This window comes from Takifugu flavidus, chromosome 10 (genome assembly GCF_003711565.1).
Source record: "Takifugu flavidus isolate HTHZ2018 chromosome 10, ASM371156v2, whole genome shotgun sequence".
In the NCBI taxonomy this organism is placed as follows: domain Eukaryota; kingdom Metazoa; phylum Chordata; class Actinopteri; order Tetraodontiformes; family Tetraodontidae; genus Takifugu; species Takifugu flavidus.
Genome location: NC_079529.1, coordinates 11,841,812 through 11,866,723, shown reverse-complemented (window position 1 = coordinate 11,866,723; position 24,912 = coordinate 11,841,812). Strand labels below are relative to the sequence as shown.

Sequence of the window (24,912 nt, the reverse complement as noted above, 5' to 3'; positions counted from 1 at the left end):
TATGCTCCAGTTCACCATATTTCAGACAGACTGCCCTCTAGTGGTCATGTACCAGGGTACCAATCTGAAAAGTGCGGCAGCTGCCAGCTAACGTCAAAGCTAGCGAAGGGGCCCCTGTCCAGTCAGCAGTGCTTTCGTCTCACATGCACCTTCACATGTTTTCAAGAGAAGACGGCCAACATCGTTTGTTGAAGCAAACTTTCCCCTGTGACTTTGTTCCTCCTGAAGGTCATAAAAGGCTTTGGTTGTTTCATCTGCAACATTCTCCTGTTTGCGTAAAGCACTTCTCAAAAAAGACAACAATATTAAATCCCAAAGTTACTGCCAATAAATGACAACATTACTACCACTTCTCAGCTATTGCTATATAGCTACCCAAAATGAGAGATGGCATTCTGGCTGAAGGGTCTTGGTAGAAGAAACCACACTAGAACCAAAGTTGACCAACTTGAGCAACAAGTACAGGCAGATGCATCTTCTGGAGAGTTGCTGTGGAACTCAGGTGACTCAACCGAGATGCCTGAGGTAGACCGCTGGGCCAGAGGGCTAACCACTAAACAAAGTACCGTAATAAGATGGGGAGGCAGCCAGCGATGCAACTGATGACAGCATTATTGACTTGAGGAGATTAAAGCGTGGCACCGTTACAGCTTCACAGCTCTTATCAACATGACAATGACGCCTCTGCGGCTTCCAATTTCTCTCCCAAATATTAGCTCATTAATCATCGCCGCTGTCCACACAGACTTTAATTTTCAGAGCTCGACGTCTTTGCTCGACCCCCTAGCATAGATTCCATCTGCTTTCCTCTCTGCGTCCGCCGTCGTGGTTTCTGACAGCAGGACCAAATGGTGTGACGAACAACAAGTTTGGTGCTAAATGTGGCCCAGGCCTTCTGCTGTGCTTCAATTCAACAAGCTGCTCTCCTCTAGCCTTAACAGAAAACTGCAGCGTTTGACGTGTTAGCGCTTCATTTCAGTTTCTTCTTTCTTCTGTTCTTCTCTCAGTTGACCTGTGAGCGCAGAGGAGCCAAACAGAGCGGAGCTGCAGTCAGGTTCCAGGCCTCTGGAGGAGGAACTTTGGCACGTAGGCAGCGTATCAAATGGCGGTGAGATGTTTAACTGTGTCTCTTCATTCCCATGAATACTTGTTCGCTTTTCTGTCCCTCTGGATGAACTGAGATGGAAAAGGTCTCCCAAACTGAGACCATCTGTCAAAGCAGGGTTTTAATTTATTCATTTTTTCTTGACCTCTACATCCCTCTTGGGGGTCACAGGGAGGCTGCTGGAGTCCATCCCAGCTGCATAAGGGGAAGGCAGGGGGCATCCCTCAATGAGATGCTCCATGTGAGCGTTTGGGGGTTCGGTTCCTTGTTCAAAGGCACCTCAGTAGTGCTCTGAAGGTGTCCTGGCACCTCTCCGTACTACCCAGCCACGTACAGACTGAGCTGCTGCTGCTGCAGCAGCAGTCAGGACATCCTGGAATTACTGATTCATGGATATTATAATTCCAACAGTAAGCAAATTTGGAAGGTAGTTTGGGAAGTATTTTCACTGGCAACAAGTCAGTAGTTTAATCTTCTCTCGCTTAACAGTTGATCATTCTTATTTTCTGGAATGTTTTAATGGAACTTTTTTGAGTTTCAGCTTGGAATAAATATTGCTGTTAAAAGCTGCATCTCAAACAAGAGTAGCGGTAATGTAATGAAAACAAAGGTTGTTTTTACCTGTCGCTCTCATCCCAGGATATACAGGTTTGGTTGGTGGTGCCCTGACGGACAGAAACAACAGATGAACGACATGTGCTGGTAACCAGAGGACGAGAGAATATGTGAAGTTTCTCACGTTGTACAGGTGAGAGAAGTCAATGACCACAGGTGCAGACAGCAGCACAGGTGATGGTTTGATGGTCACTGATAAAATCTTGGAGTTCAGGACTGTGTTGTTCCTGCAAAGGCCACAAAAACAACATCAAAGGATTACCTCCTGCCTTCAGCTGAATGCTAACACTAGCTTTCCATGGGATGTTATGGAGAAAATGCAGGAGAAAAGTGTTTATTCTTAAGAAATCATTTTCCTCATTATAACATCTCACTGGGGGATTTTGCATGATGTCATCACTGATCATCTGCATCAGCAAAAAATTGGTTCAGATCAGAACGTGACTCAACCCATCCTAACCCTAACCCTAGCTAACCTAACCCAAGCTAACCTAACCCTAACCTAATATAACCAAATCTTAGATTAATTTTAACCTAATCTAACCCAACCTAACCCTAAACTAAGACTAACCTAACCCTAACCTAATTTAACGTAGTCTTAGACTAATTTTAGCCTAATCTATCCTAACCTAATATTTCTAATCTATCTGCATTAGATAATGTATGATGTACCCCCCCCCCCCATTTTGACCCTGTCTTTATATCCTCCTATCGAGGCCTTAAACTATTTGTACTTTATTGCCACGTCAGCCTCAGCGTTCAGGATATGTTCTTGTGTTCTCAACTGTCTACTGATGGGAGAAACCAATATCGATTGATATATCGATATGACATCATTTCCTGGATCTTTGGCTGTGGTGGTCACACCAATTTTACCAAGTTGTTTAGGAATCGATTCATTTGAGTTTGAAAACATTAATGAGTTGATCAATTAGTGAGGAAATATCTCAGAGATTTCAGATGAGCAGTTGGACGAGTCGACACCTGTGTGTCAGGAAGAGAATCCAGGGGTTCTGAGACGCACCCATGTCCTCACACCGCCGCCACACCCTCCACAACACAATCAGTCAACCTGAACGGTCTCGCCATGTATTCTCAAAGACCAGAGACTGAGTGTGTGTGTGTGTGTGTGTGTGCGCGCACCTGTGTGTGTGCATGTGGATATCATTTTTATGGAATCTGTCAATCACCCATCTCACCTCTGCAGAGCCAGAACGCTGCCCAGGTTCCTGTAGAGGACGATCCCGCTGACGAAGGTGGAGGTCTCATCTGTGTCTGTGATGGACAACACACACACACACGCGCACACACACGCGTACAGGAGGAGTGTTGGCTGGATCTGGATCGACATGACTAATTGGCTGTAAACTCGACCTGAAAGCATTTTTCACTCAACCATAAATCCTGTCGAACAGAACTTTGAACATGACAGCACGTTCATGTCAGTTGCAGATATTGGAATAGATGATATCACTCTCTCTGGTCCTGGTCCTGGTCCTGACTCCTTTGTGGATCTGCATGTTTATTCCCAGATTACTGAGCAGTTTTACTGAATATCTCTGAAGAAATAGATATTCATGATGTGGCTCAGTAAAACTCAAGAGCTGAGCACTAAAATCAGGAGGAATCTACCAAAAGTCAGCTGCTGGAACACGTGAAGGTTGAGAAGAGCCTGAGGCGGAGACAAACCCAGCGCTCCATCTGCTGGACCGTCTCCTCACATCCAGCTCTTCAGCTCCAGCAGCTCCGGGGCAACAGCTGAGCCCCCATCAGGCAGAGCCGGGGCTCCGGGGATCATCCACTCTGCACAGCTCTGTTCAAGATTATTGATACAGCGTCTGTTCCCGACAGAGTGATGCGCATCAGGTGTGAACGTCTGGAGATGCCCCCGTCCGGCAGCTGTGGACTCCAGCAGAGCATGTGCTCCCGCTAGTCCAACACCCTCCATTCAGCGTGAGCACCGAGGTAACATCATCAAACTTTAACGTTTGTCTTGTTCTGTCAGACAGCATCATCGTCAGACGTGTGAACGCGTGTCTCTTCACTCTTTACTATAATGGATGTTGGAAGCTGAAAAGAGCCACGCAGGAAGTGCGTCTCTCAGCTCTGCTGTGCACCAGCATCAACTGCTAATGACGCTCCGCTCTCACACGCCTGTGTTTTCTGACACACAGACTCTTTGATACCAACGTATGCATATTTACAACTAAACTGTACTCCTAGCAGCTATATGCTAACTATAGCAGCTATAAGCTATCTGTTTCTTAACTGGCAAGCTAACTACAGCAGAACTACGTTTTGTCCTCCCACCGCGCTCACAATCCCTAATTTTGAATCTATATTTGCCCAAGTGTCTCTTCTTCTTCTTCTTCTTCTCCTCTTTCTGTCCGCCCAAATTTCCGATCGTCCCTCCTCTCCCTCCTTTTCCTGACCTTCTATCAGTTAAGGTGTCGCCCTGGTGCTGCTGCAGGCTTCTTCCTGTTGGAGACAGGGCTTCCTGCCACTAATGATTGTTTTGGGTGTCTGTAGCCCAACTAAAGTCTAAACTGTAACTGAAGGTGGCAATAAAATTGAAGTGGGATTGGAGCACCTGTGTGAAGATAAATATGCTAGGATCCTTTCATCACACGGACTTCCTGTCATTTACGACCACATTTGTGTAAAACAAATCAAAACTCAGTATTTCCCTTAGATTTGATGACAAATTGATTGAGGTTTTTCCAGGATGCTAACTAACTGCTAGTGTAGTATCTGACCCGTTCTATGCAGGCTTTACATCTGTAAGGCCGTAATGTGTTTAACAGCCAGCCTAAGCACCATATTAGGACATGCTCCACATGTGTGTCCTGTGTCTTCTTCATTTACGTAAAAGGAGCTGCTAAAAGATGACACTGGAGCCTGTGGGCCCCTGGTTGTTCTCCATATGAGGATGTGTAGCATGAAGCATCTTCAGTATTCCCTTTTTTGGTAATAACTGAACGCTATACCATTGGGTTGGCCATATTGTATAGCATGAGGTCATCAGTAAAGAATGTGTTTACTTGACTGTATAAGAAGGAGGTGTCGATGTAGACACTTCGGAGTTCTTCACCATCGGGACCGCAAAACCTCCCTCGGACAATCTGCAGTGTTCGATTGATACCTGACTGTTCTCTCCAATAAACATCTTTGATAACCAAGTCGGTGTCTGCGAAGATTCCTTCCTCATCAACACATCTGGCTACCACCAGGAGAAGATTCACAACACTAGCATCCTGGTTGGCATGAGATAGAACCTCTGGTAAGGAAATTGTTTCTAATTGTTTCTGATTGGTCCCGTTAGTTAATAATGACTGTCGATTGTTTCATTAGCATACTAATACCAACACTAATGGCTAACAAGCATGCTGAGTGACTTTCAGTACAGCTACTGCTACTTCCTCTGGCAGAGGTCAAACCATCGCTGTGTCCGAAACCGCACACTCGTTCCCTATTCCCTACTCACTACATGGGGGACATGGATGGAGTGAACTACGTAGTGCACTGAATTTAAAATGATCGTTCGGACACTACGGCGCACCTAAATTGACGTGTGCATAATCATTGGTGTCACATAATAATTACGAACCGGTCGCCGGTAAAAGTGGCCAGGTCCATTTCATTATTTTAACCCATCCGAAACACACCCAAACACATTCAGAGGTCATTTTTTTGGAAATGCAATATTTTACGCTAGAGTTAACTTTATATAGGAAAATTAAATAAATATTAATGTCAATAATAATAAAATAACTATTACTTATTACCTAAAATAATAAGTGTCCCTTGACATTTTCAAGCTTAGACGTGATGGCACATTCTCAAGTAATATTCCGCTGTGGTGAAAACATTATGTCTGGCTAACTATCATGTCTGGCCTTGTCAGTGACCACCGGGAGTGTCTGGATGACGACCATGAATAGAATGGTGACGACTGGAGAGACAGTTGACAGCACGGAAAGACGGCAACCGGGGCAGCAAGGGCTAGCACCCCGAACTGCAGTTCCTGTGAAGGAGCACCCAAAAGCAAGCTACAAAGAACCCTTCCGAAACATACCCCCAGGGATTCCCGAGAGAGGGGGGGAATGAGAATCCCAATCAGACTGACCTACCGGCAACGACCCCAGCTAACGGACAATCGATAACGAGCACAGTCTGTTTCTGCGGCAAGGTGTGCAAAAACCGACAGGTCTTAAAATCCATCAGACCAAGATGGCCTGCCTGAAGGGAGGGAAGGTAAAGCAATGCACAGGGGCAGTGGACAGCACTACAGGAAAAGTGCTCGTCACAGTTCCTGGTCAGACGGAGGAGGAGTCAGGCCTGGAGCCACCCCACAGTGTCCGGAACCTCCAAGCCTCACCAGTCCTCCCGCAGAGTGGAAAATCAGAACAACGTTGGTTAAGTGGCCTGCCGCCAACAACAAGGAGTGGCTTCAGCTGGATGAGGACATAGACAAGATCATGGAGACAACAGGGAAGGGCAATGTGGACCACAAACTCCAGGCCATGTGCACCTTCATAACAACCATCGGTGCAGAACGGTTTGGGGTGACAGAAAGGCCTGCGAGAAAGGAATCAGCAAGACCCAACCGGCGGGAGCACAAGATCAGTCAACTGAGGCAGGAACTGAAGACCTTGAAACGGCAGTTCAGGGCAGCAAGTGAGGAAGAGAGAAATGCCTTGTCTGAGCTCAGGCAGATCTTGAGGAGGAAGCTCAGGCGAGCTGAATGGCATAGAAGGAAAGGAAAGGAGAGGGCCAAGAAGCGCAAGGCATTCATCACCAACCCGTTCAGCTTCACCAAGCGACTACTGGGACAGAAGAAGAGCGGCAGCCTGACGTGTCCTGTAGAGGAGATTAACCACCACCTCAACATCACCTTCAGTGATCCGTTAAGGGAACAAGATCTCGGCCCATGCGAGGCACTGGTAAAGCGGCCAGAGCCTGTGGTTCAGTTCAACACCACCGAGCCCACCCTAAAAGAAGCAGTGATGGCGGCAAGATCAAGCTCCTCCCCAGGCCCCAGTGGAGTCCCATACAGAGTCTACAAGCAGTGCCCCAAACTCCTTGTGCGGCTCTGGAAGATCAGGAAGGTGATCTGGCGCAGGGGAAGGGTCACCACTCAATGGCGGTCTGCAGAAGGAGTCTGGATTCCAAAAGAGGAGGATGCAAGTAACATTGAGCAGTTCCGAATTATCTCGCTGCTATGTGTCGAAGGGAAAATCTTCTTCAAGATAGTGTCCGAACGGCTTACAGATTTCCTCTTGAAGAAGGGTTACATAGACACCTCAGTACAGAAGGGGGGGGGGTCCCAGGTGTTCTGGGATACCTAGAGCACATGGGTGTGGTTTCCCAACTGATCCGGGAGGCAAGGGAAAACAGAGGTGACTTGGCAACACTCTGGCTAGACCTATCAAATGCCTATGGATCCATCCCCCATAAGCTCGTCGAAACAGCACTGACAAGACACCATGTGCCAGGAACCATCACCAACCTCATTCTGGACTATTACAACGACTTCCAACTGAGGGTAACAACAGGATCATTAACACCCGCCTGGCAACGCCTAGAGAAGGGTATTATAACAGGCTGCACTATTTTGGTGCCGCTCTTCTCCTTGGCCATGGACATGATCGTTAAGTCGGCTGAGGTGGAAGGTAGAGGCCCCTTGTCAAGATCTGGCACTCGGCAGCCCCCCATAAGAGCGTTTATGGACGACCTTACAGTGATGACAACCTCTGTTCCTGGCTGCAGATGGCTACTCCAGGGGCTAGAGCGGCTCATCTCTTGGGCGAGGATGAGCTTCTAGCCGCCAAGTCCAGGTCTCTGGTCCTGAGGAAAGGCAAGGTGGCCGACCGGTTCCGCTTTGCCTTAGGAGGGACACCAATTCCAACTGTGATGGGAAAACGTGTCAAGAGCCTGGGCAAGGTCTTCAACAGCTCCTTGAGGGACTCAGACGCACTCCTGCAAGCCAAAGCAGATCATGGCTCACAGCAATAGACAAGTCGGGGCTACCAGGGAAATTCAAAACCTGGATTTACCAACACGGGGTCTTGCCAAGACTCCTTTGGCCCCTGCTTGTCTACGAGGTGCCCATGTCTACAGTGGAGATGCTGGAACAAAACATCAGCCAGTTTCTCCGCAGGTGGCTTGGGCTCCCTCGATCCCTTAGTAGCATTGCTCTGTATGGCCATTCCACCATGCTGCAGCTTCCAATCAGCGGCCTGTCAGAGGAGTTTATGGTCACACGCGCCAGGGAGCTGATGATGTACCGGGACTCCTCCGGCACGAAAGTTGCTACAGCAGGAATCCTGGTGAAAACGGGGAGGAAGTGGAAGGCACAGAAAGCCATTGACAGAGCAGAGGCACGGCTGCAGCATAACATCCTGGAGGGTAATATGGCAGTTGGCCGGGCGGGACTTGGCAGCTTCCCCATACCCCGCTATGACAAAGCCAGAGGGAGGGAGAAGCGGAGTATGGTTCAGGATGAGATCAGAGCAGAGGTGGAGGAAGATCGGAGGGTCAAGATGGTGGCTATGTACCAACAAGGCGCCTGGACAAGGTGGGAGCACGTCGAACAGCGAAAACTCACCTGGCTAGAGCTCTGGAGACTCAAACCCCAGCACATCAAGTTCCTCATCCAGTCAGTATATGATGTTCTCCCAAGCCCAACCAATCTGCAGCGCTGGGGATTAGCAGCCACTGTGGCATGCCAGCTGTGCAAAAAGAGAGCCACCCTTGAACACATCCTCAGTTGCTGCCCGAAGGCCTTGGAGGACGGACGGTATCGCTGGCATCACGGCCAGGTGCTTAGGACTCTGGCAGACACAGTCAGTGCAGCATCAACAACTGCAAGTACCAGAACACTCCCAAGCAGTCCATCACCTTTGTCAGAGCTGGGGAGAAGGCACAACAACAGCCAAGTTCCTTTGGAGGGCTTCTCACCATGGCGCGGGACTGGAAACTGCAAGTCGACCTGGGAAGACAGCTCAAGTTCCCAGAGCACATCTCGGCCACTTCACTCCGCCCAGATATGGTGCTAACATCAGAGTCAACGAAGCAAGTGGTCCTGGTTGAGCTTACTGTCCCCTGGGAAGACAGATTGGAGGAGGCCAACAAGCGCAAATATGCCAATCTGGTAATCGAGTGCCAGAACAAAGGCTGGAAAGCCCGCCGTGAACCAGTCGAGGTAGGGTGCCGGGGTTTTGCTGGCCAATCACTACCCCGCACCCTAAAACTCCTTGGAGTAAAAGGCCAGCTGTGCAGAAGAGCCATCAAAACCATCATAGAGGCTGCGGAGAAAGCCTCAAGATGGCTATGGATCCGGAGGGGGGATCCGTGGAGTAGTGGGCCACTTGGACGCAAGTCGGGAGCTGATAACCCCTGGCTGGGTCGCCCGAGCGAGGGTGTTGGATGATCAAAAACCTGAAACACCCTATGACCTCGGGTTCATCACTGATGATGCGTCCAAGTAGCACCTAGAGGTGTATTCAATAACCATTTAATAAAGCAATTTTTCATCAAGAAATGGATCCAGAGCTACTTTTCATCTTTGTAAATATTCTTTAACTGAGATCCAGTCGCCTGGTGAGGAAAAGACGATTCCGAAGAACAATTTTAAGTGAAGGTTGATTGATTTTTTTTTTTTACACATTTATGTTGTAATATTTTAAGATGATCATATTGGAACCCTACTGAAAACAATTGTAAACTACACATTGATTTCTTATTTCCCAGAAATTTCCTATATCAAACCGCACAGTGGAAATTACGTTAAAAAAATGTATCCCATCAGCCTTTACGGTGTCACGTGATACCGTAAAGGCTGATGGGATACATTTCCGAGTTAGGGTGCATTGTGGGTACAGCGATGCTCACTAAGAATTCGGAAACTATTTCAAAATGGCGTACACACTATCGAGTGCACTATTAGGGTATAGGGAGTGGTTTCGGACACAGCATGTGACAGGAAGATGACATAAATATGTCAACAGACACATCATAGTGCCTGATAATTGTAGTGTTTGGTAGAGAGCCACTAAAAGTACGCACACAGAACCTTATCTTACAATCTTGTTCACTCTACTTTCTCCTCTGAAGTTCCCACCCTGAATGCTAACCCTTGGAACAGCATGTCAACATGTGACAACTGGCCGTAGTGTGTCTGTGCTCACCTGTCTTGTCTGTAGACACAATGTTCTTGGGGATGGTGACTCTGTCCTCTGAGCTGCGAGCCCAGTCCACCATTCCCCTCCAGCCTTTCATCGGGAAGTTGATATCTCCATGAGCTGCCACTGGCCTCTTGTGAATGCTCAAAACTGAACACAGAAAGGTGACCATTTGAAGCTTTCTTTAAATTCATTTTACGCTCTTTGGATCTTCTGTCTCCTGTCTGTCCAACATGTGTAGATGGAGTTCTGCCTCTTTAGCAGGACCTAAAAAATCTTTCTGACATTCAATGACTCAGCAGTGACTCATGTTTGAAAATTGCTGTCACGAAATAGCCTTATCGTTAAGACGCGAAACTGGAATAACAGCCACGAGCACATGCATGAGGAATAAATGGATGAATGCAATACATCGATGACACTTTTGTTTGCTAAAATTTTATTCTTTCATGGAAGAATTTGTGTGACAATTAAAATAAAGAAGCTAATGTTGGGTTTAGGAGTTTTTCTCAGGTTAACTCCTGGTCTGTAACCTCCAAACTCTCTCTAGCCTTCATGAATAAGCTGCACGCTAATATTCAGCTAAACACATGCCAAACCTCACCAGTCACTTTTTTGAAACAAAGACAGTAAATAATCGGCCCCTGTCTCGAGGTCCTGGTGTCAGATGCTGCCTGTCAGCAGATAAAAAATTCATTTATGGGCAAAAACAGATTATTCAGCTTGTTCTTGAAATGCCAGTTCAACATCAAGGGTGAATCATAGTTCACTGTGAAGGCTGTGAGCTCCAGACAGCAGCATCACTCCTGCTGGAGCTCACTCATCATGTGATCTCGACACAGGCTTCTCTGTGTTGCTCTCTTTCCTAATTTGTGATCACATCTGATGTTGCCTTTAGTAATGAAGCCTTGTAAGGAAACCAGGAGGACCTTCACTCATCTGCACCACCCTCACCTAGGTTATCGGTGACTTCATACATGTCTTGGAAGGCTTTCATCCTCAAACCAATGACGTCCACAAAGTCCTCCACCAGCCGGAAGAGCTGCTTGATGTTTGGCCCAAGCTGAGAGACACAGAAGACAAAGAAGAATGAAGTGAAAAAGATGGACGAGAGCTGCAGATGTGGCCAGATTGAAACGTTGTATCATCAACCAGCAGCAACTTTTTCCTGTTGTTGCAGGAAGTGATCAGTGATCAAATATCAGCAACTTTACTCAAGCTTTTGACTCTACATCTTCAACAATGTCTGTTTGCTTGTATTTATTAAGGTACACTTACGTCTTTGTGTGTGTGTGTGTGTGTGTGTGTTTAGCTTAACTGATGTGGCTACACCAGATGGAGCAGTTGGGATGCTTCTGTATCATAAATCTACTGCCATTTTATGGGATGTTTGTGTCTTAATGTCTGTGGACGCTTTGACTCTAAAAAGAGGAAACAGATGTTCTGCTGCAGCTGCTAACTGGATTTTCTGAGGCTGATGTTCTTTTAGGAAGATGGAAAACATCAGCACTAACAGACGAGTTGAGCAACGTTTGCAAATATTTTAAGTGTAAATATAGGAACAGAGGACTTTAAAATGTTTGAAAATGCAGTCGGATTAAGGCTCAGGATAACGTTAGGGTTGGGGTTGGTACCTTCCAAAGGGGATCTAGGTTCAAGACAATGTCCAGGTGGGCAGAGGGAAAAGAGCCGTTCACTCCTGCCGGCCAAGATATTACATTTCTTTTTTAAAAAAGAGTAATGAAATAGATAATACAGTATGTAAATGAAAAAATGGAACATTAAAAAGTTATTGTTAAGAATAAGATCATTTCTTTTTGGGGGGAGATAGTAAAAAGATTAGATAAAGGTGGTGGGGGGGCAGTAGTGCAAAATTGCTATAAATAAGTGCCATTAAAGAGTGATGCAAATCCATCATGAAAAACAACAAACAGGAAGTGCATCAACCATCAAATCATCAAAAGGTGAGAACTGTCCCCCAGTCCCTGGGTTAATAAGGGAGGAAGATAAAAGGGGGGTGAAATTGGTTGAAAATCATTTTAAAAAGGAGCGAGAGTTGGAAATGATAAGAAACATAGAAACGATGGCTGCAGAGGGATTCCTTTCACTGATTGCCATCGAGGCCTCTAGGTGTGACTGTGCCCAGTGTCGTGATCCAGAGTTGCTGGGCTCTTCTTCTCTGCCCACATGTCCAGGGGGTGTTGGTGAGGTGATCAGAGATGATGAGGTGGTTTAGGGTTGTTGGGGTTATGGTTTAGGGTTAGTGGTAGAGTTAGGTTAGGTTGGGGTTGGGTTAGAGTTGGGGTTAGGGGGTGAGAGTCGGGTTTAGGGTTAGGGGGGTTAGAGTTACGGGTAGGGTTAGTGTTGGGGTTAGGGTTAGGGGGGTTAGAGTTAGGGTTAGTGTTGGGGTTAGGGTTTAGGTTAGGGGGGTTAGAGTTAGGGTTAGGGTTTAGGTTAGGGGGGTTAGAGTAAGGGTTAGTGTTGGGGTTAGGGTTTGTGAGTGGTTTGAATTAGTGGTAGAGTTAGGTTAGGTTGGGGTTAGGGTTAGAGTTTGGGTTGGGGTTAGGGGGGGTTAGAGTTAGAGTTTGGGGGTTTGGGTTAGGGGTTAGGGTTTTGGGACAGGGTTAGGGTTAAGGTTAGGGTTAGAGTTGTGGTTAGATGATTAGACTCTGAGCTCAGTTTGATTCCACTCATTAAAAGCATCACAAAGGCAGGCTATTGCGAGCTTCCACCTACAGCCGTTTAGATTACTGTTCAGCCCTGCTCTCCAGGTTTCTCAACAAAACTCAACCACCCAGGAGGTGATGAGGTTCGGACCCCTGTGGAACAGCGGAGAAGACAGAGAACCTCATGGTTGCAGAGACTCGATGTATTTAAAACAAGATCCAGATCCACCCTTTTCATCAGGACTTCCCTGTAAAATCATTTTTATGTCTCCTGTTCATTCCTGTACAATTTACTACTTGCTATTAATTTGGTCCCTTAGCCTATAGATTTTACATGTGCCCAGCCATGTCACACCCACGTGTATAGGACTGTGTGTGTGGGTGTGTGTCCTTGTGTATGTCTGAGTCTGTGCGAGGGGAGGGAAGGTCCCTTTTTTCTTGTTTTTGCTGTCTGTGAGGCACTCTGTGCCAATTCAATTTTTGAAAAGTACTGTGTAAATAAATTGTGATTTGATTTGGACCTCTTTCATTTCCACAGCCTCTAACATCAACATCGGGGACGAGCCTTCTACAACATCCTGCTCTGTTCTCATCTTTGGTTTCTAGCGAGCTGTTTAAGCCACAGTCGGTTTGTGCAGAGATGTAGACCATAAATGAGGTTTTTATCTGGATGAAGTGCAGTAAAAGGATGAAACGAGGTGATGAGCTGAAGTGTTGCTGTTTCTCCACTGTAAAACTTTGGTGCTTGTGCATTTTTAACTTCAGCTTCTGGAGGAAAGTAGTGAAGGAAGCAAAGATGCTGATGCAGGAGATGAGCCAGATGGACGAGTGGGTGTTGACTCCATTGTTGCGGTAGTTATTTCTTTGCTTCAGCAGCTCTCTACCGTCTCTGTGATGACACAGGTGGTTTTCTTGTCCACCTGCATCCTTGTCACACCAGCTAACTAATCAAGTCCTCCATTTCTGCTCTGCTATTATTGAGTGCTGACACAGAAAATTACAGGTGAGGTGATGTGAGAATAGAGGGGGACACCTACGAGTTGTGCTTCTTCCCATCTTTCTCTGTTTTCATCCATCAACATGTTGGAAAGTGACTGAACAAAGTTCTGGAAAAAGAAAGAAATGAGATGCATCTTCTAAAATCCTCTCAACAGCTTATCACACAACCTATGAACATTCAGTTACTCTGAGACCAGAGTCAAGACAATGGAATAATAACAAATGAACCCAAGATTGCTTCCTATTTATTAGGAAACACTAATCATTGCTCAATGATTGGCTGCTTTTATGGTGGTTGAAACCCTCTCACTCACCCTCATGTCTGCACTGCTGGGACTGTAGTACGCCCTCCTGAAAATCTCTGTCATGTTCTTTAGGACATCTAAAATGGCCAGCAGGTCACCACTGTAACTGGTCCCATCACTGGATGTCACCTTCAGCTTGGTCATCACCTCTGACACTCCATCTCCCACAAGACCACGCTGTGCCTTAGACAAGTGCTCCCGTGTCTGAAAGAGGAAGTGACATCAGTGATACATCACAGAGAAAAACTGAACAATGTGTGACTCAGGGTGACAGAAGGGTATCTCACCAAGGTTTGTATACTTCGATAGTCATTGGAAACGCACTTCATGTAGGTGGGGTTCTCCCAGTAGGCAATGCCTTCCTCATCGAGGGCACAGCGGCGCAGGATGAGCCCTGCCAGAGGAGCGATAAGATAAAAAGATGGTTTTTACCTGTAAAGCCTAGTGGATGTTAGAGCCTGCAGGATGGAGGTGCAGCTCACCCATAGCATTGGGAGGGCAGCGGACAGCTGCTGTTTCCCCAGCTGGAGTGATCTTCCACACAACATTGGAGAAGTTGTCCTCTCCACAAATTTCATGAGGTTCTGCTCACAAACATGCAGCAAATAAGGTAACGCCAACAAGTCCCAGCTAACATGTGCAGCTTCGCCCCATCCACTCACCTGGGCACCTCTTCTCGCTGCAGGACCGGACCTCTTCTCGTTCTCCAGGACACGACTGACCTCCAAAGAAAGGTCCGTAACAAACCCTGTTCCTCTGCTGGGTCCCGCCCCCACAGGTCTTTGAGCAGCTCGACCACAACGACCACGGCTGCCACTTTCCGTTCACTGAACACAAATGTGTGTAAGTGCACGATGGAACTGCACATGGGTGGGTTTCACTGCAGCATTTGTTCGGGTCATTTACGGGTAATTTGTAGCGTTGTGATGCTAACGAAGCCTGGCAGCCAGCCGAATACTCATTTATTTCAAACACCACCTTAAGCTGAACCCACAAACCAACATTACAATTAAGGACCGTTGCTGCCAGGTCAGCTGGATGAGAACGAGAGACTCAGCTGTTGATCAAATCATCCAAAATGAGAAAAAGTGTCAGATATTTTTAACTTCAGCGCATATTTTTCACTGCCTGGATGGATTTCCATTCATATTCAAGGAAGTATTAAGTATTAGAATATGCCGTCTGAGTTAATAAAGTATTAAAAAGACGTGTGACATGACACACGATAGTTGTGCATGAGACACATTCATCTGATTAAGTCTTTAACATCACGAAGCAGCTATGAACCTGAAGATGCAACACAGCTGTACAGAAACCCGTTCTCTCACTGTCCAGCTCTACACTCATGTGTCAGAATCACCTGGACACTCTCCAAGGAAGCAGTGGACAGTCTCTAACCACTCCCCTCTGCACTCGGAGCCCCCGTATGAAGGCCCGTTACACTCCCTGGTTCTCTGCATGGTCCCGTTAGCACAGGAGGCCGAACACAAGCTCCAGCTGGACCACTCGTTCCACACACCATCCACTAATGTTGGTCAGTGTCCCAACAGACAGACAGACAGACAGACAGACAGACAGACAGACAGACAGACAGACAGAAAAAACAAGAGTCAGCGCATGTGTGAGTTCTTGGTGAACGGGTAAAGCATGCATGTGTGTGCACCTGAGGGGCTGTGCACCATTTTTTCCATACCTGGACACACTGCTATGTTGCAGAATTTTGTCTGTTTCTCTGGGCCAACGCACGGTTCCCCTCCAAACTGGGGGGGTGTGCAGGTTCGAGTCCGCGACCTAAAACCTCGGCCACACGTTGATGAACACAAACTCCACGGTGACCACTCGTCCCATGCGCCGTTCACTGGAATCAGAGGAGCTGATATATGACTTAAAAATAAGCAGACATAAACAGACACAAGTTCTTTCTGAAGAAGTTTTATCTTTTCTGATCATATTTCCCTGAAAGTCCACATAGGAAGGTCCGGGACCATCTCCCGAGCATACGGATGGGATGACACTGGCTGCTACTGGCAATTTAAACACCTGTACAGCAGCGTAATCGGCACATGAACCCATGGAAGTGCTGGAGGAAGGAAGTTGCAGGGTGTGGGATGGGCCAGGTTAGGGTTCAGGACAGCGCTGGGCTAAGAGCGGAATGGGGGCAGTAGAGGACAGGGTGGGAGGCTTACCTGGACAAACGGCAGAGTTGTTGCAGGGCCTCTGCTCGCGCAGCGGCCCACTACACTGGGTGCTGTAGGAGGAGGACACACAGAAACGAGTACGACTCTGCCAGCCCTCCCCACATGTGGCAGAACACACACTCCACGCTGACCACTCCTCACCTGACGTTGAGTCTAATGGGGGGTGGGGTTGAGGATAGAGGGAGACAGAGGAGGACAAGGAAAGGGCCAAAACTAATTAACATGCAGGATGCAGCCAAAACAGGAAGGGTGCTGGTTGACGGTCATTTTTGGGGCCGTATCCTTCATAGGCGTAATCTCTGAATGAGGTCGCTCCAAAGAGTCCTTCAAATCTGGATGACACTCAGAATTCCATCTTACTAGACAAAAGAGCTGAGAGAAGGAACATATCCTCTCTCATCCAAGGTCATTTATGGATGGAAGCGGCCACCAAAACAACTCCCAGCCTGCCCTACTAGCCATTCTTGCAGGGGCTCTGATGTTGCCAATGAAGATATCTCATTCCCAAGTTTATCAAAACCAGCTTGGAAAAAGGCTTGGAATCAAGGACATGGTAAGGCTGGTCTAAAGTGATACTTCACACAGAATTCCTAGGAGTGATTTAAAGGCATTATCACACATTACGGATCATATTTTCAACCTTGCTGCAACTTTTTCACTTTGTGGCCAGGTAGCGAATGTAAGTGTCTGTTTGGAAGAATTCCTCCTTCAGCTCCCATCTGTTTTTCACTCTTATTTGAGCCTAAATCCAATGTCACCCATTTACCTTTGCTGTGTTCTTAAGTGGAGTATCACTTTAGCGAGTGTGGGGGCTTGACAGACTGGCCTCGTCATCAGGAGAGTACCTCAGGCTCCCTCTGGGATCATGTGGAAATGAATCCAGTGATGGCTCATTTTGCTAAACGTGTGCACTGTAAATGTCCTACATGTGCAGTGGACACCCAAGCTGCTGCAGTGACTGATGCATGGGATCCCTCTGCGTCCCGTTGTCTTACCTGTCTGAGGACTCTGCTGTCCACTGCGGGGCTTGTCTACATCATCACGCTTGCGGCTGTCCAGCGAGCGAAGCGATTGGCTGCGAGAGAGGTGGCGGCCTTTGCCTAAAGTGGGGCAAGGCCGGAGGGGGAGGAAGGGTGGGGGTTAGCAACCTGAGGTCTGTCATTGATGTTATAAATTTAGGGCACAACTGCGACGTGATTGGTCACCCAGATACGCATCAGCCAAACTTGGGACTTTTGTGTGAATGCTGCTGTGCTGTGAATGTGTGCAGTGCTCATTTGATGGTGGCCAAAGATGCTCTCTGATGGGGAGTAACGAGGAACAACGTCATGTTAAAGCTCTTCCAACAAAATCAATAAGACACATTATTACTGTTCTCTTCCAATGTTGTTGCTGCAGTTGGTGACACATAAAAATTCTTTAATGCTCAAAGAACTCTAAACATTTGAAAGCATTCTCAACCTACAGATGTTGCCATTTTTCTCAGTTTAATGAGGATGATAACATAAAAATAATGTATTAATGTCAACAAAAAGAAAATGAGGAGATAAAGGCTAATGCTTGTCTAATGCTTACTTGTCTAGTGGTACATTGATATTTCAAAAATGTCACAATGTGCTTCTTTTGGTGGCAATTTTCTATTCACAGTCATCATAAAGTGACTCATATGAAGATGAGAGACCTGTGGGATGAACACAACATTTATTTTTCATCATGTAGTATTCCAACCACAGTTCCATTGATTCACTCTTTATCCCATTTTGAGACACGTTTATGTAATAAAAAGTGAGTATTCTTTATCGAACCTTTCTCTGGCAGTGCGCTGCAGTTGAATGGGAGACCCTGGGCCCACTGCTCCTGTACTGCTGGACCCACAACATTACCCAGAATGCATTTCAGTGTAAAGAACAATTGGGATAACTATTTTATCTAATTTTATCAAAACCAAGTTGTCTCAAGTAGTTTTACACTGAACTTTCAAAGACCATTGAATATAATTTAAAGTGGGGTGTCTTGTTCCAACAAGGCAGTTCCAAATGGGGGAGGACCAGTCGAACCCTCCTGCTGATCCCACAATTCAAATCTGTTGCTGTGTGCTGCTGAAATGATGAAATGTTTCAAACTGCGATAAAGTCTAACTACTCCAATAAAATAAAAGTATAACATCAACACCAAAACATCAATTTGGTTGACGTGGTTGACATCCCACTCATATTTACACATGAGGCCACTCAGAAACATATGGACTACTGGACTTTGAGACCAGTCATGATTGGAAGATGAAAAACTCACCTGTGCACGGCTGTGAGTTGCAGGAGAATGAAAAACTCACCTGTGCACGCTGTGAGTTGCAGGGAGAATGAAAAACTCACCTGTGCACGGCTGTGAGTTGCAGGGAGAATGAAAAACTCACCTGTGCACGGCTGTGAGTTGCAGGGTCGGCCCTCCTCCACCACTCCCTCACACAGGGACGACTCCTCTGGAGGCACCCGACAGGTCCGGCTGCGGGTCTGGATTCCACCTCCACACTGGCTGCTGCACTGTGCCCACTGACCCCACAAACTCCAGCCACCTGGACACACACACACACACACACTGGCTGGTCACTGTGTGCTGAGAACGAGAGGGCTCTGTCACTCAGGTTAAACCCTGTTGCCTAAAATATTAGCATTTTTCTGAAAATGGCTAATTTGAGTGAAGGATGAATGAATAACTGTGAATAAATCTTTTATAAACCAGAAGTTTTAGCATTTGAAAAGTTGTCAGTCCTCAGAGTGTCAGAAGTAAAACTACTGTGATCACATAATGTGTTCATGTCACCTTTGCACCAAAGAAATGAAGAACGTGTTCTGCAGAACTTTTGGAGAGGCAGACACCGTCCTGAAGGGCCATCAATCAAGATCCAGATAACTAAACCCAGCTGTGCACAGCCCCAGTCATGTAGCGTGGTCCCAGGAAGGCAGCCATCAAACCAGATACATGCTAGCGTGAGTACACATGCTGCCACTGAACACCAAAGATGATCTGAAGGGAGCTGTTTGTTCTGCTTTAAAACACAGGCGTGATGAAGCCACTGTCACCATCAAATTCCCACTTTGGCCATACTGATTTAATGCACTCCATTAAGATGTGTGATGATATGAGGAGGAGTGTGTAAGCTCGCTCTCCCTCCATTCCTCTCGCTGTGTTCTGCTCGGTCATGAATGTTTAATGGGACAGACAGATGCCTTTTAGCCCCACAGGCTACGACAAATATGTATTAATCTGCATGAATAGAACATGAAGATGGCCGACATCCACACACACCTTTTAATTACTCCCCCGTCAATTTCCTCTGGGCTAAGGGACTGAATGGTCTGTGTGTGTCTGTGTGTGTGTGTGTGTGTGTGTGACTTGTGTGACATCAGGAATTTATCAGCACTCATAACTCAGGTCTTTCCCTGGAACCCTGAGAACTTTGTCCACAGTAACTCACAGCAGCACCAACCGCTCAGGTTCATGTTGGAGCTGAGAACAATAAGATATGATAACAATGTAACAAGAGAATTGGATGCTTCTAGGGTTTGGGGCCTGTCTGCCCCTCCTGTCTGTCTGTCTGCCCCTCCTGTCTGTCTGTCTGCCCCTCCTGTCTGTCTGTCTGCCCCCTGTCTGTCCACCCATCCTTCATCCATGTCCATCCACCCACCCACCCATCTATATATCCACCCACCACCCACCCATCCATCCACCCACCCATCCAACCACCCCTCCATCCATCCATCCATCCATCCATCCATCCATCCATCCGTACATTCAGAAGAATACTGGCTTCAGAAGGTTGTTTCCACACAGACTAACCAGGACTCTGTGACCACCCTCGTTTCTGCTCTAGTTCCCTGCGATGACACCAGAGATCTGTGGTTGCCTGTTGGCCCTGTTACTGTTGGTGTTGTGGTGGGGTTGGTTTAGGGTCAACCACGCTGCAGGATCCAAGTGTAGAAGGCCGAGTTAAGGCAGAGTCCACTACATGTGTTAAAAGGCCTTTGGGGACCCTGCTCTTTAATTCTCACAGTTTCATCAGCCAGATGAAAAAGTGAGACCAAATCACTCAGATACAGGAATGATCCATCCCCCTTTTCTTTCAATCAAGAAAACTAAACAGAAGTGCCAGAAAGAGGAGAGCAGGGTCAGAGAGACTCCTGACTCTTGTCTGTGTTTCTGTTGACTCTTCTGAGCCGGTGACAGATGTTTCCCCCCCCTGTAACCCATGGCGATGAACCCAACAGCTTTTTCTGTTTCATTTGTGGGAGGGTGTGAGGGACAAACACCATAACCTTCAGCTGCTCTCCTTAATCATTGGATTTTGACGAAGTGCACTTTAAGAATATTCAGGAAGATTAACGGCAGTTTAAAGCAAAGGACACAAGCTCCTTCTGTCAAACGAAGACACTAGTGAGGCTGTGGGGGGGTGGGGGTGGGGCGCTACTTACCACTGATAAGATTCATCACTCTGCTGGGGAAGAAAATACGATACAATACCTGGACGATGAATTTGTATTTTCTTTTCTTGCTCAATCATCAGTCTTGCAGGGAAGAATAATCCCCCCTCCCCCCCCCAGAAGGGCATTTTCTACTGTTGTAATATTTCAGGGGGTGGGGTCTTCCTTTACAAATCACCTTCGCAAGCCTCCAATTCATTCTTCCCCTCCAAATCCCCCCCGACCTTCAGCCACCTCTAAAACAGACATACCGGTACTCTCCTTTTCACTCTGTGTGTATGTGTGTGTGTGTGATAAACCTCAGTGAAAGTCACACACACACACACACACACACACACACACACACACACACACACACACACACACACACACACACAAACACACATGCAAGTTTGGGGTTACAACAGATCTACTGTGTGTGAGCGTGCAGACAGGAAATGTGATTTTGGAAGTGTGACAATCAGCAGGTGGGGGAGGGGGGATGTGATCTTGGCAGAAAACAGATGAAGGTAGGAAAACAGGAGATGCACGAAGAAGCCAACATCAGTGGAGGATCAGGTGAGTGCAGACACCCAGAGGACAGAAGCAGTCAACTGCACTGTCGGGGGTGGGGGTCCTCTGTACATCTGTGTCTGTAAACTGAGGCTAAAGCTTTAGGCTTGTGTCATTGGGGGGTGAAGCTATAAAAGGGAGTGGAGAAGCTCCATGGAGAAGCTCAGAGGAGGTGAAGACTGATATTCATTCGTCATGTCTCCGCTGGTCGGTATGTTGACACTATTGTTCCTTTGTCGATTTTCATCAAGAGTCTTCCAACCAGACCAGGAAAAGCTTGTTCAAGATTTCAAATACGGTAAACCCTTGTTCAGCCTACAAAAGTCCAAAAGAAATGAGCATGTCCCCTGGAGCCAGAGACTGCTGGATGCAGCTGCTTTCCATGCTACGAGACAAGAAGATGCAGGAAAGAAAAACAGTCTGAGAGTGTTTGTTAGGGTCCAGGATTCGGGATTGTTTTTTCCTGCAGGGGGCGTGGTAGAGCTATGCTTGTGCCACAGGTTGACGCACCTGCAGGCTATCAGCAATAGCCGACTATTTAAGGACTGGACTTCTGCCTACCAGCGTCGGAGTATTTTGGTGTTTTTAGTGACCTTGGTGTGTTGGTATTTTCTAGTGTATTTTGTATCTTGTGTATGGTACATGTTCCCTGCTCGTTTGGAGTGTCCAAGTTTTGAACTTGTGCTTCCCAGCAGTCCAGGACTGCCGTTTTTGTGTTTGTGGAATTAAATCCGGTTTTGGACTTTTCATCACTGCGTTCTTGCTTGCTTTCGGGTCCTGTTAAAACCCAGACCCTAACAGTGTTCCAAGTACAAATGATTGAAGGCATTGAGGATGATATAATTAACATCTGCAGCATTGGAGCTTTTCATCTCAGACACAGTTGGAAAAAAGTTTGAACAATAATGAACTCATAACAGAAATTAGGTGTTTCTATTATCAGTGTTGCAGCCTTTTTGTCCAGGGGTGGGGGGGTGGGGCTTCACAGGCGATCTCCAACAGCTGAAGGACAATGGACTGATGCTCGGCTCCATCTTCAACCTTGATGAAGATCAAACTAAATTGAGTATCATAACGTGAAACAACAAAGTGTCCAGTCCAGCGATGTTAGCAGGGATCAATCATCTGGCTGAAGATGCAGCACAGGTGACCTGGATGTCACCTCAGCCTCTGGCTCCTCACTTCTGCTGTAGGTGAAATGCATGTCGGAACTATGACATCGCTGTCTGATGACATGGTTCAAAACATCAGCCAGAGGGGCATTTGTGAGTTTTATTCGAGCAAACGTTTGGCTTTTCTCTCCTCTTTGAGTACTTTCAGACACCCTGGACCAGACTGAAACTAACCGACCCAGCAGCAGAGTTCTGCCTAAACTCATCTGGATGGGCCATCTGCATTTCTTCCAGGTTCCTCTCTGGTTTCAGGTGCACGTCTGCCAACCAGACATTTCAATTCCGAAGATGGATACCCCTGTCAGAGACAACGATAAGAGGAAGGCTCCAGAGGTCTTTGAGCACAGGGATGAGTGGCAGCTGGCAGCAGCTTTCTGTCTTCCACAGCACATGTCAGCGGGATGATAAAGCTCAGAGGAAGACCTTGTTGGATGACTGTCATCTCTGTAGAAACTCTGGACTGACTTTGCTCTTTTTGTGTCTCTGCTGATGTCCACTGCACCCACTGCTGTTCAGCCCCCCTCCTTCAGGGCCCCCGGGACACCTGGCATCAGCCTCCATCGTTCCTATAGGAACTGCCACAGCCTCTGTACATATTTCGTCTGTGGCCTCAAGTGGATTCCACGCCCCCTCAGCCTCCCCCCCGCTAGGTTATTAAGAGTGAAAATCGCCCCCGCTGTGCTTGACTGTGTCCTCAGCTCTCTGGAGCTTCTTCAGCCTCTGAGCTCACCATGAATGCGTCATTGTGTTTTCCTCTTGCTACTGACTAAAAGTTACTTTGGGAGAACATTTAAGTTGTTCAGTAAACAACAGTAATAAGAAGTAAATTCAAAGGAATCCAGGGAGCGTTAACCTGTGTAGACACACACACACACACACACACACACACACACACACACACACACCTGAGCATTATAGTTTGGACTTCCCACACTGATATTCAAACACTCTGGAGTAAAAGAAGTTGTGGTTTCCCTTCACAGTGTGGGATGATGGTTGTGCTGTGAGTCATGGATGGAGGGATGGGTGGATGGATGGATGATGGATGGATGGATGGATGGATGGATGGATGGATGGATGGAGGGGTGGATAGATGACTGGAGGAGTGGATGGGAAGATGGATGGATGGATGGTGGATGGGTGGATGGAGGGGTGGATAGATGACTGGAGTAGTGGATGGGAAGATGGATGGATGGATGGATGGATGGATGGATGGGGGGTGGATAGATGACTGGAGGAGTGGATGGGAAGATGGATGGATGGATGGATGGATGGAGGCATGAATGGATGCAGGGGTGGATGGATAGATGGATGGATGGATGGATGGAGGCATGAATGGATGCAGGGGTGGATGGATGGTGGATGGATGATGGATGGGTGGAGGGAGGGAGGGAGGGAGGGATGGATGGATGGGTGCAGGGGTGGATGGATGGATGATGGATGGGTGGAGGGAGGGATGGATGGATGGTGGAAGGAGGGATGGATGGATGGATGGGTGCACGGGTGGGTGGGGCTTATCGGAGGTTACCACCTCTGTTCCACAGCCTATGATGCCTCTGGTGTGTGTCCTGTTTGTTGACCCTTCAGTGTGAACGAGGCAGAAGAACCGAGATGTTCTGAAAACAACATTTATCTCCAAAAGCTTTCGCAGAGCAAAGACCCCTGATGAGGATTCAGATGATCCTTCCATTGTGCACTGCTGAGGGAAGCTTGAAGGTCTGCAGGGACAGGAAATGGGAATTAAAAGCCAGCAAATTTCCGTCTCAGTCCAGCCTTGGGGCCTCTGAACAGCAGGGAAGGAATTTGCTCTTTGTAACAACTGAAAATAATATTGAGTAAATTTCTGTTTTTCTGAGGTCTCCTGAGCGACGCAGCGCCGATACCACAAGACTGGAACACCAAGAAGTCCAGCACAAAGGTGAAGCTGAAGTGAAGACAGGAGAACCTGGCTCAACAGGGTCAGAGTGCTTCTGCTACGGTGACCAAGTAGACTAAAGGCAAACTCTTACCAAGGGCAGAGACATCAAACTACACGTCTGTTCTACAGATGCCAGCTGGAATTCATCTGCTGACTTCCATCGGAACTTTACTGCACCTGTGAGGATCAAAGCCTGTTGTTTTCTGTGTCCACCTATAGAAAAGCGTAATCCTCAAAACCTGAGTTGGTTCTATGTTCTGTCTTCCTGTGAGGGTCTCCAGGTTCTCCTTGTGACCTTGAGGGGGTCACCAGGTATTCCTGGTGTATGTGAGGGTCTCCATGTTCTCCTGGTTATGTGAGGGTCTCCATGTTCTCCTGGTCTAGTTGAGGGTCTCCTAGACCTCCATGTTCTATGTGAGGGTCTCCATGTTTATATGAGGGTCTCCATGTTCTCCTAGTCTATGTGAGATCTCCATCTTCTCCCGGTCTAGTTGAGAGTCTCCTTGTTCTACATGTTCTATGTGAGGGTCTCCATGTTCTCCTGGTCTCTGTGAGAGTATCCTTGTTCTACATGTTCTATGTGAGGGTCTCCATGTTCTCCTGGTCTATGTGAGATCTCCATCTTCTCCTGGTCTAGTTAAGAGTCTCCTTGTTCTACATGTTCTATGTGAGGGTCTCCATGTTCTCCTGGTCTCTGTGAGGGTATCCTTGTTCTACATGT

The 24,912-nt window shown here is 47.2% G+C and overlaps 1 protein-coding gene across 8 annotated transcripts in view; it reads right to left on the bottom strand.

The window, feature by feature from the left end:
* The window catches only part of adgrb1a (adhesion G protein-coupled receptor B1a), a 67,530-nt gene that overhangs the window by 20,245 nt on the left and 22,373 nt on the right, over positions 1-24,912 (bottom strand). For 4 of the 8 annotated variants that reach the window (XM_057044907.1, XM_057044913.1, XM_057044910.1 and 1 more), the window contains exons 3-18: positions 18,485-18,643; positions 17,877-17,936; positions 17,067-17,171; positions 16,060-16,224; positions 15,567-15,731; positions 15,234-15,398; positions 14,536-14,700; positions 14,356-14,457; positions 14,161-14,267; positions 13,883-14,077; positions 13,607-13,675; positions 10,858-10,966; positions 9,910-10,053; positions 2,920-2,995; positions 1,845-1,947; positions 1,727-1,770 (exon numbers count right to left, since the gene is read on the bottom strand). In XM_057044907.1, coding sequence (XP_056900887.1) covers positions 1,727-1,770; positions 1,845-1,947; positions 2,920-2,995; positions 9,910-10,053; positions 10,858-10,966; positions 13,607-13,675; positions 13,883-14,077; positions 14,161-14,267; positions 14,356-14,457; positions 14,536-14,700; positions 15,234-15,398; positions 15,567-15,731; positions 16,060-16,224; positions 17,067-17,171; positions 17,877-17,936; positions 18,485-18,643 — 1,933 coding nt within the window. The remainder of the gene's footprint in view (positions 1-1,726; positions 1,771-1,844; positions 1,948-2,919; positions 2,996-9,909; positions 10,054-10,857; positions 10,967-13,606; positions 13,676-13,882; positions 14,078-14,160; positions 14,268-14,355; positions 14,458-14,535; positions 14,701-15,233; positions 15,399-15,566; positions 15,732-16,059; positions 16,225-17,066; positions 17,172-17,876; positions 17,937-18,484; positions 18,644-24,912) is intronic. The other 4 variants (XM_057044908.1, XM_057044915.1, XM_057044912.1 and 1 more) reach the window with 3 other exon arrangements.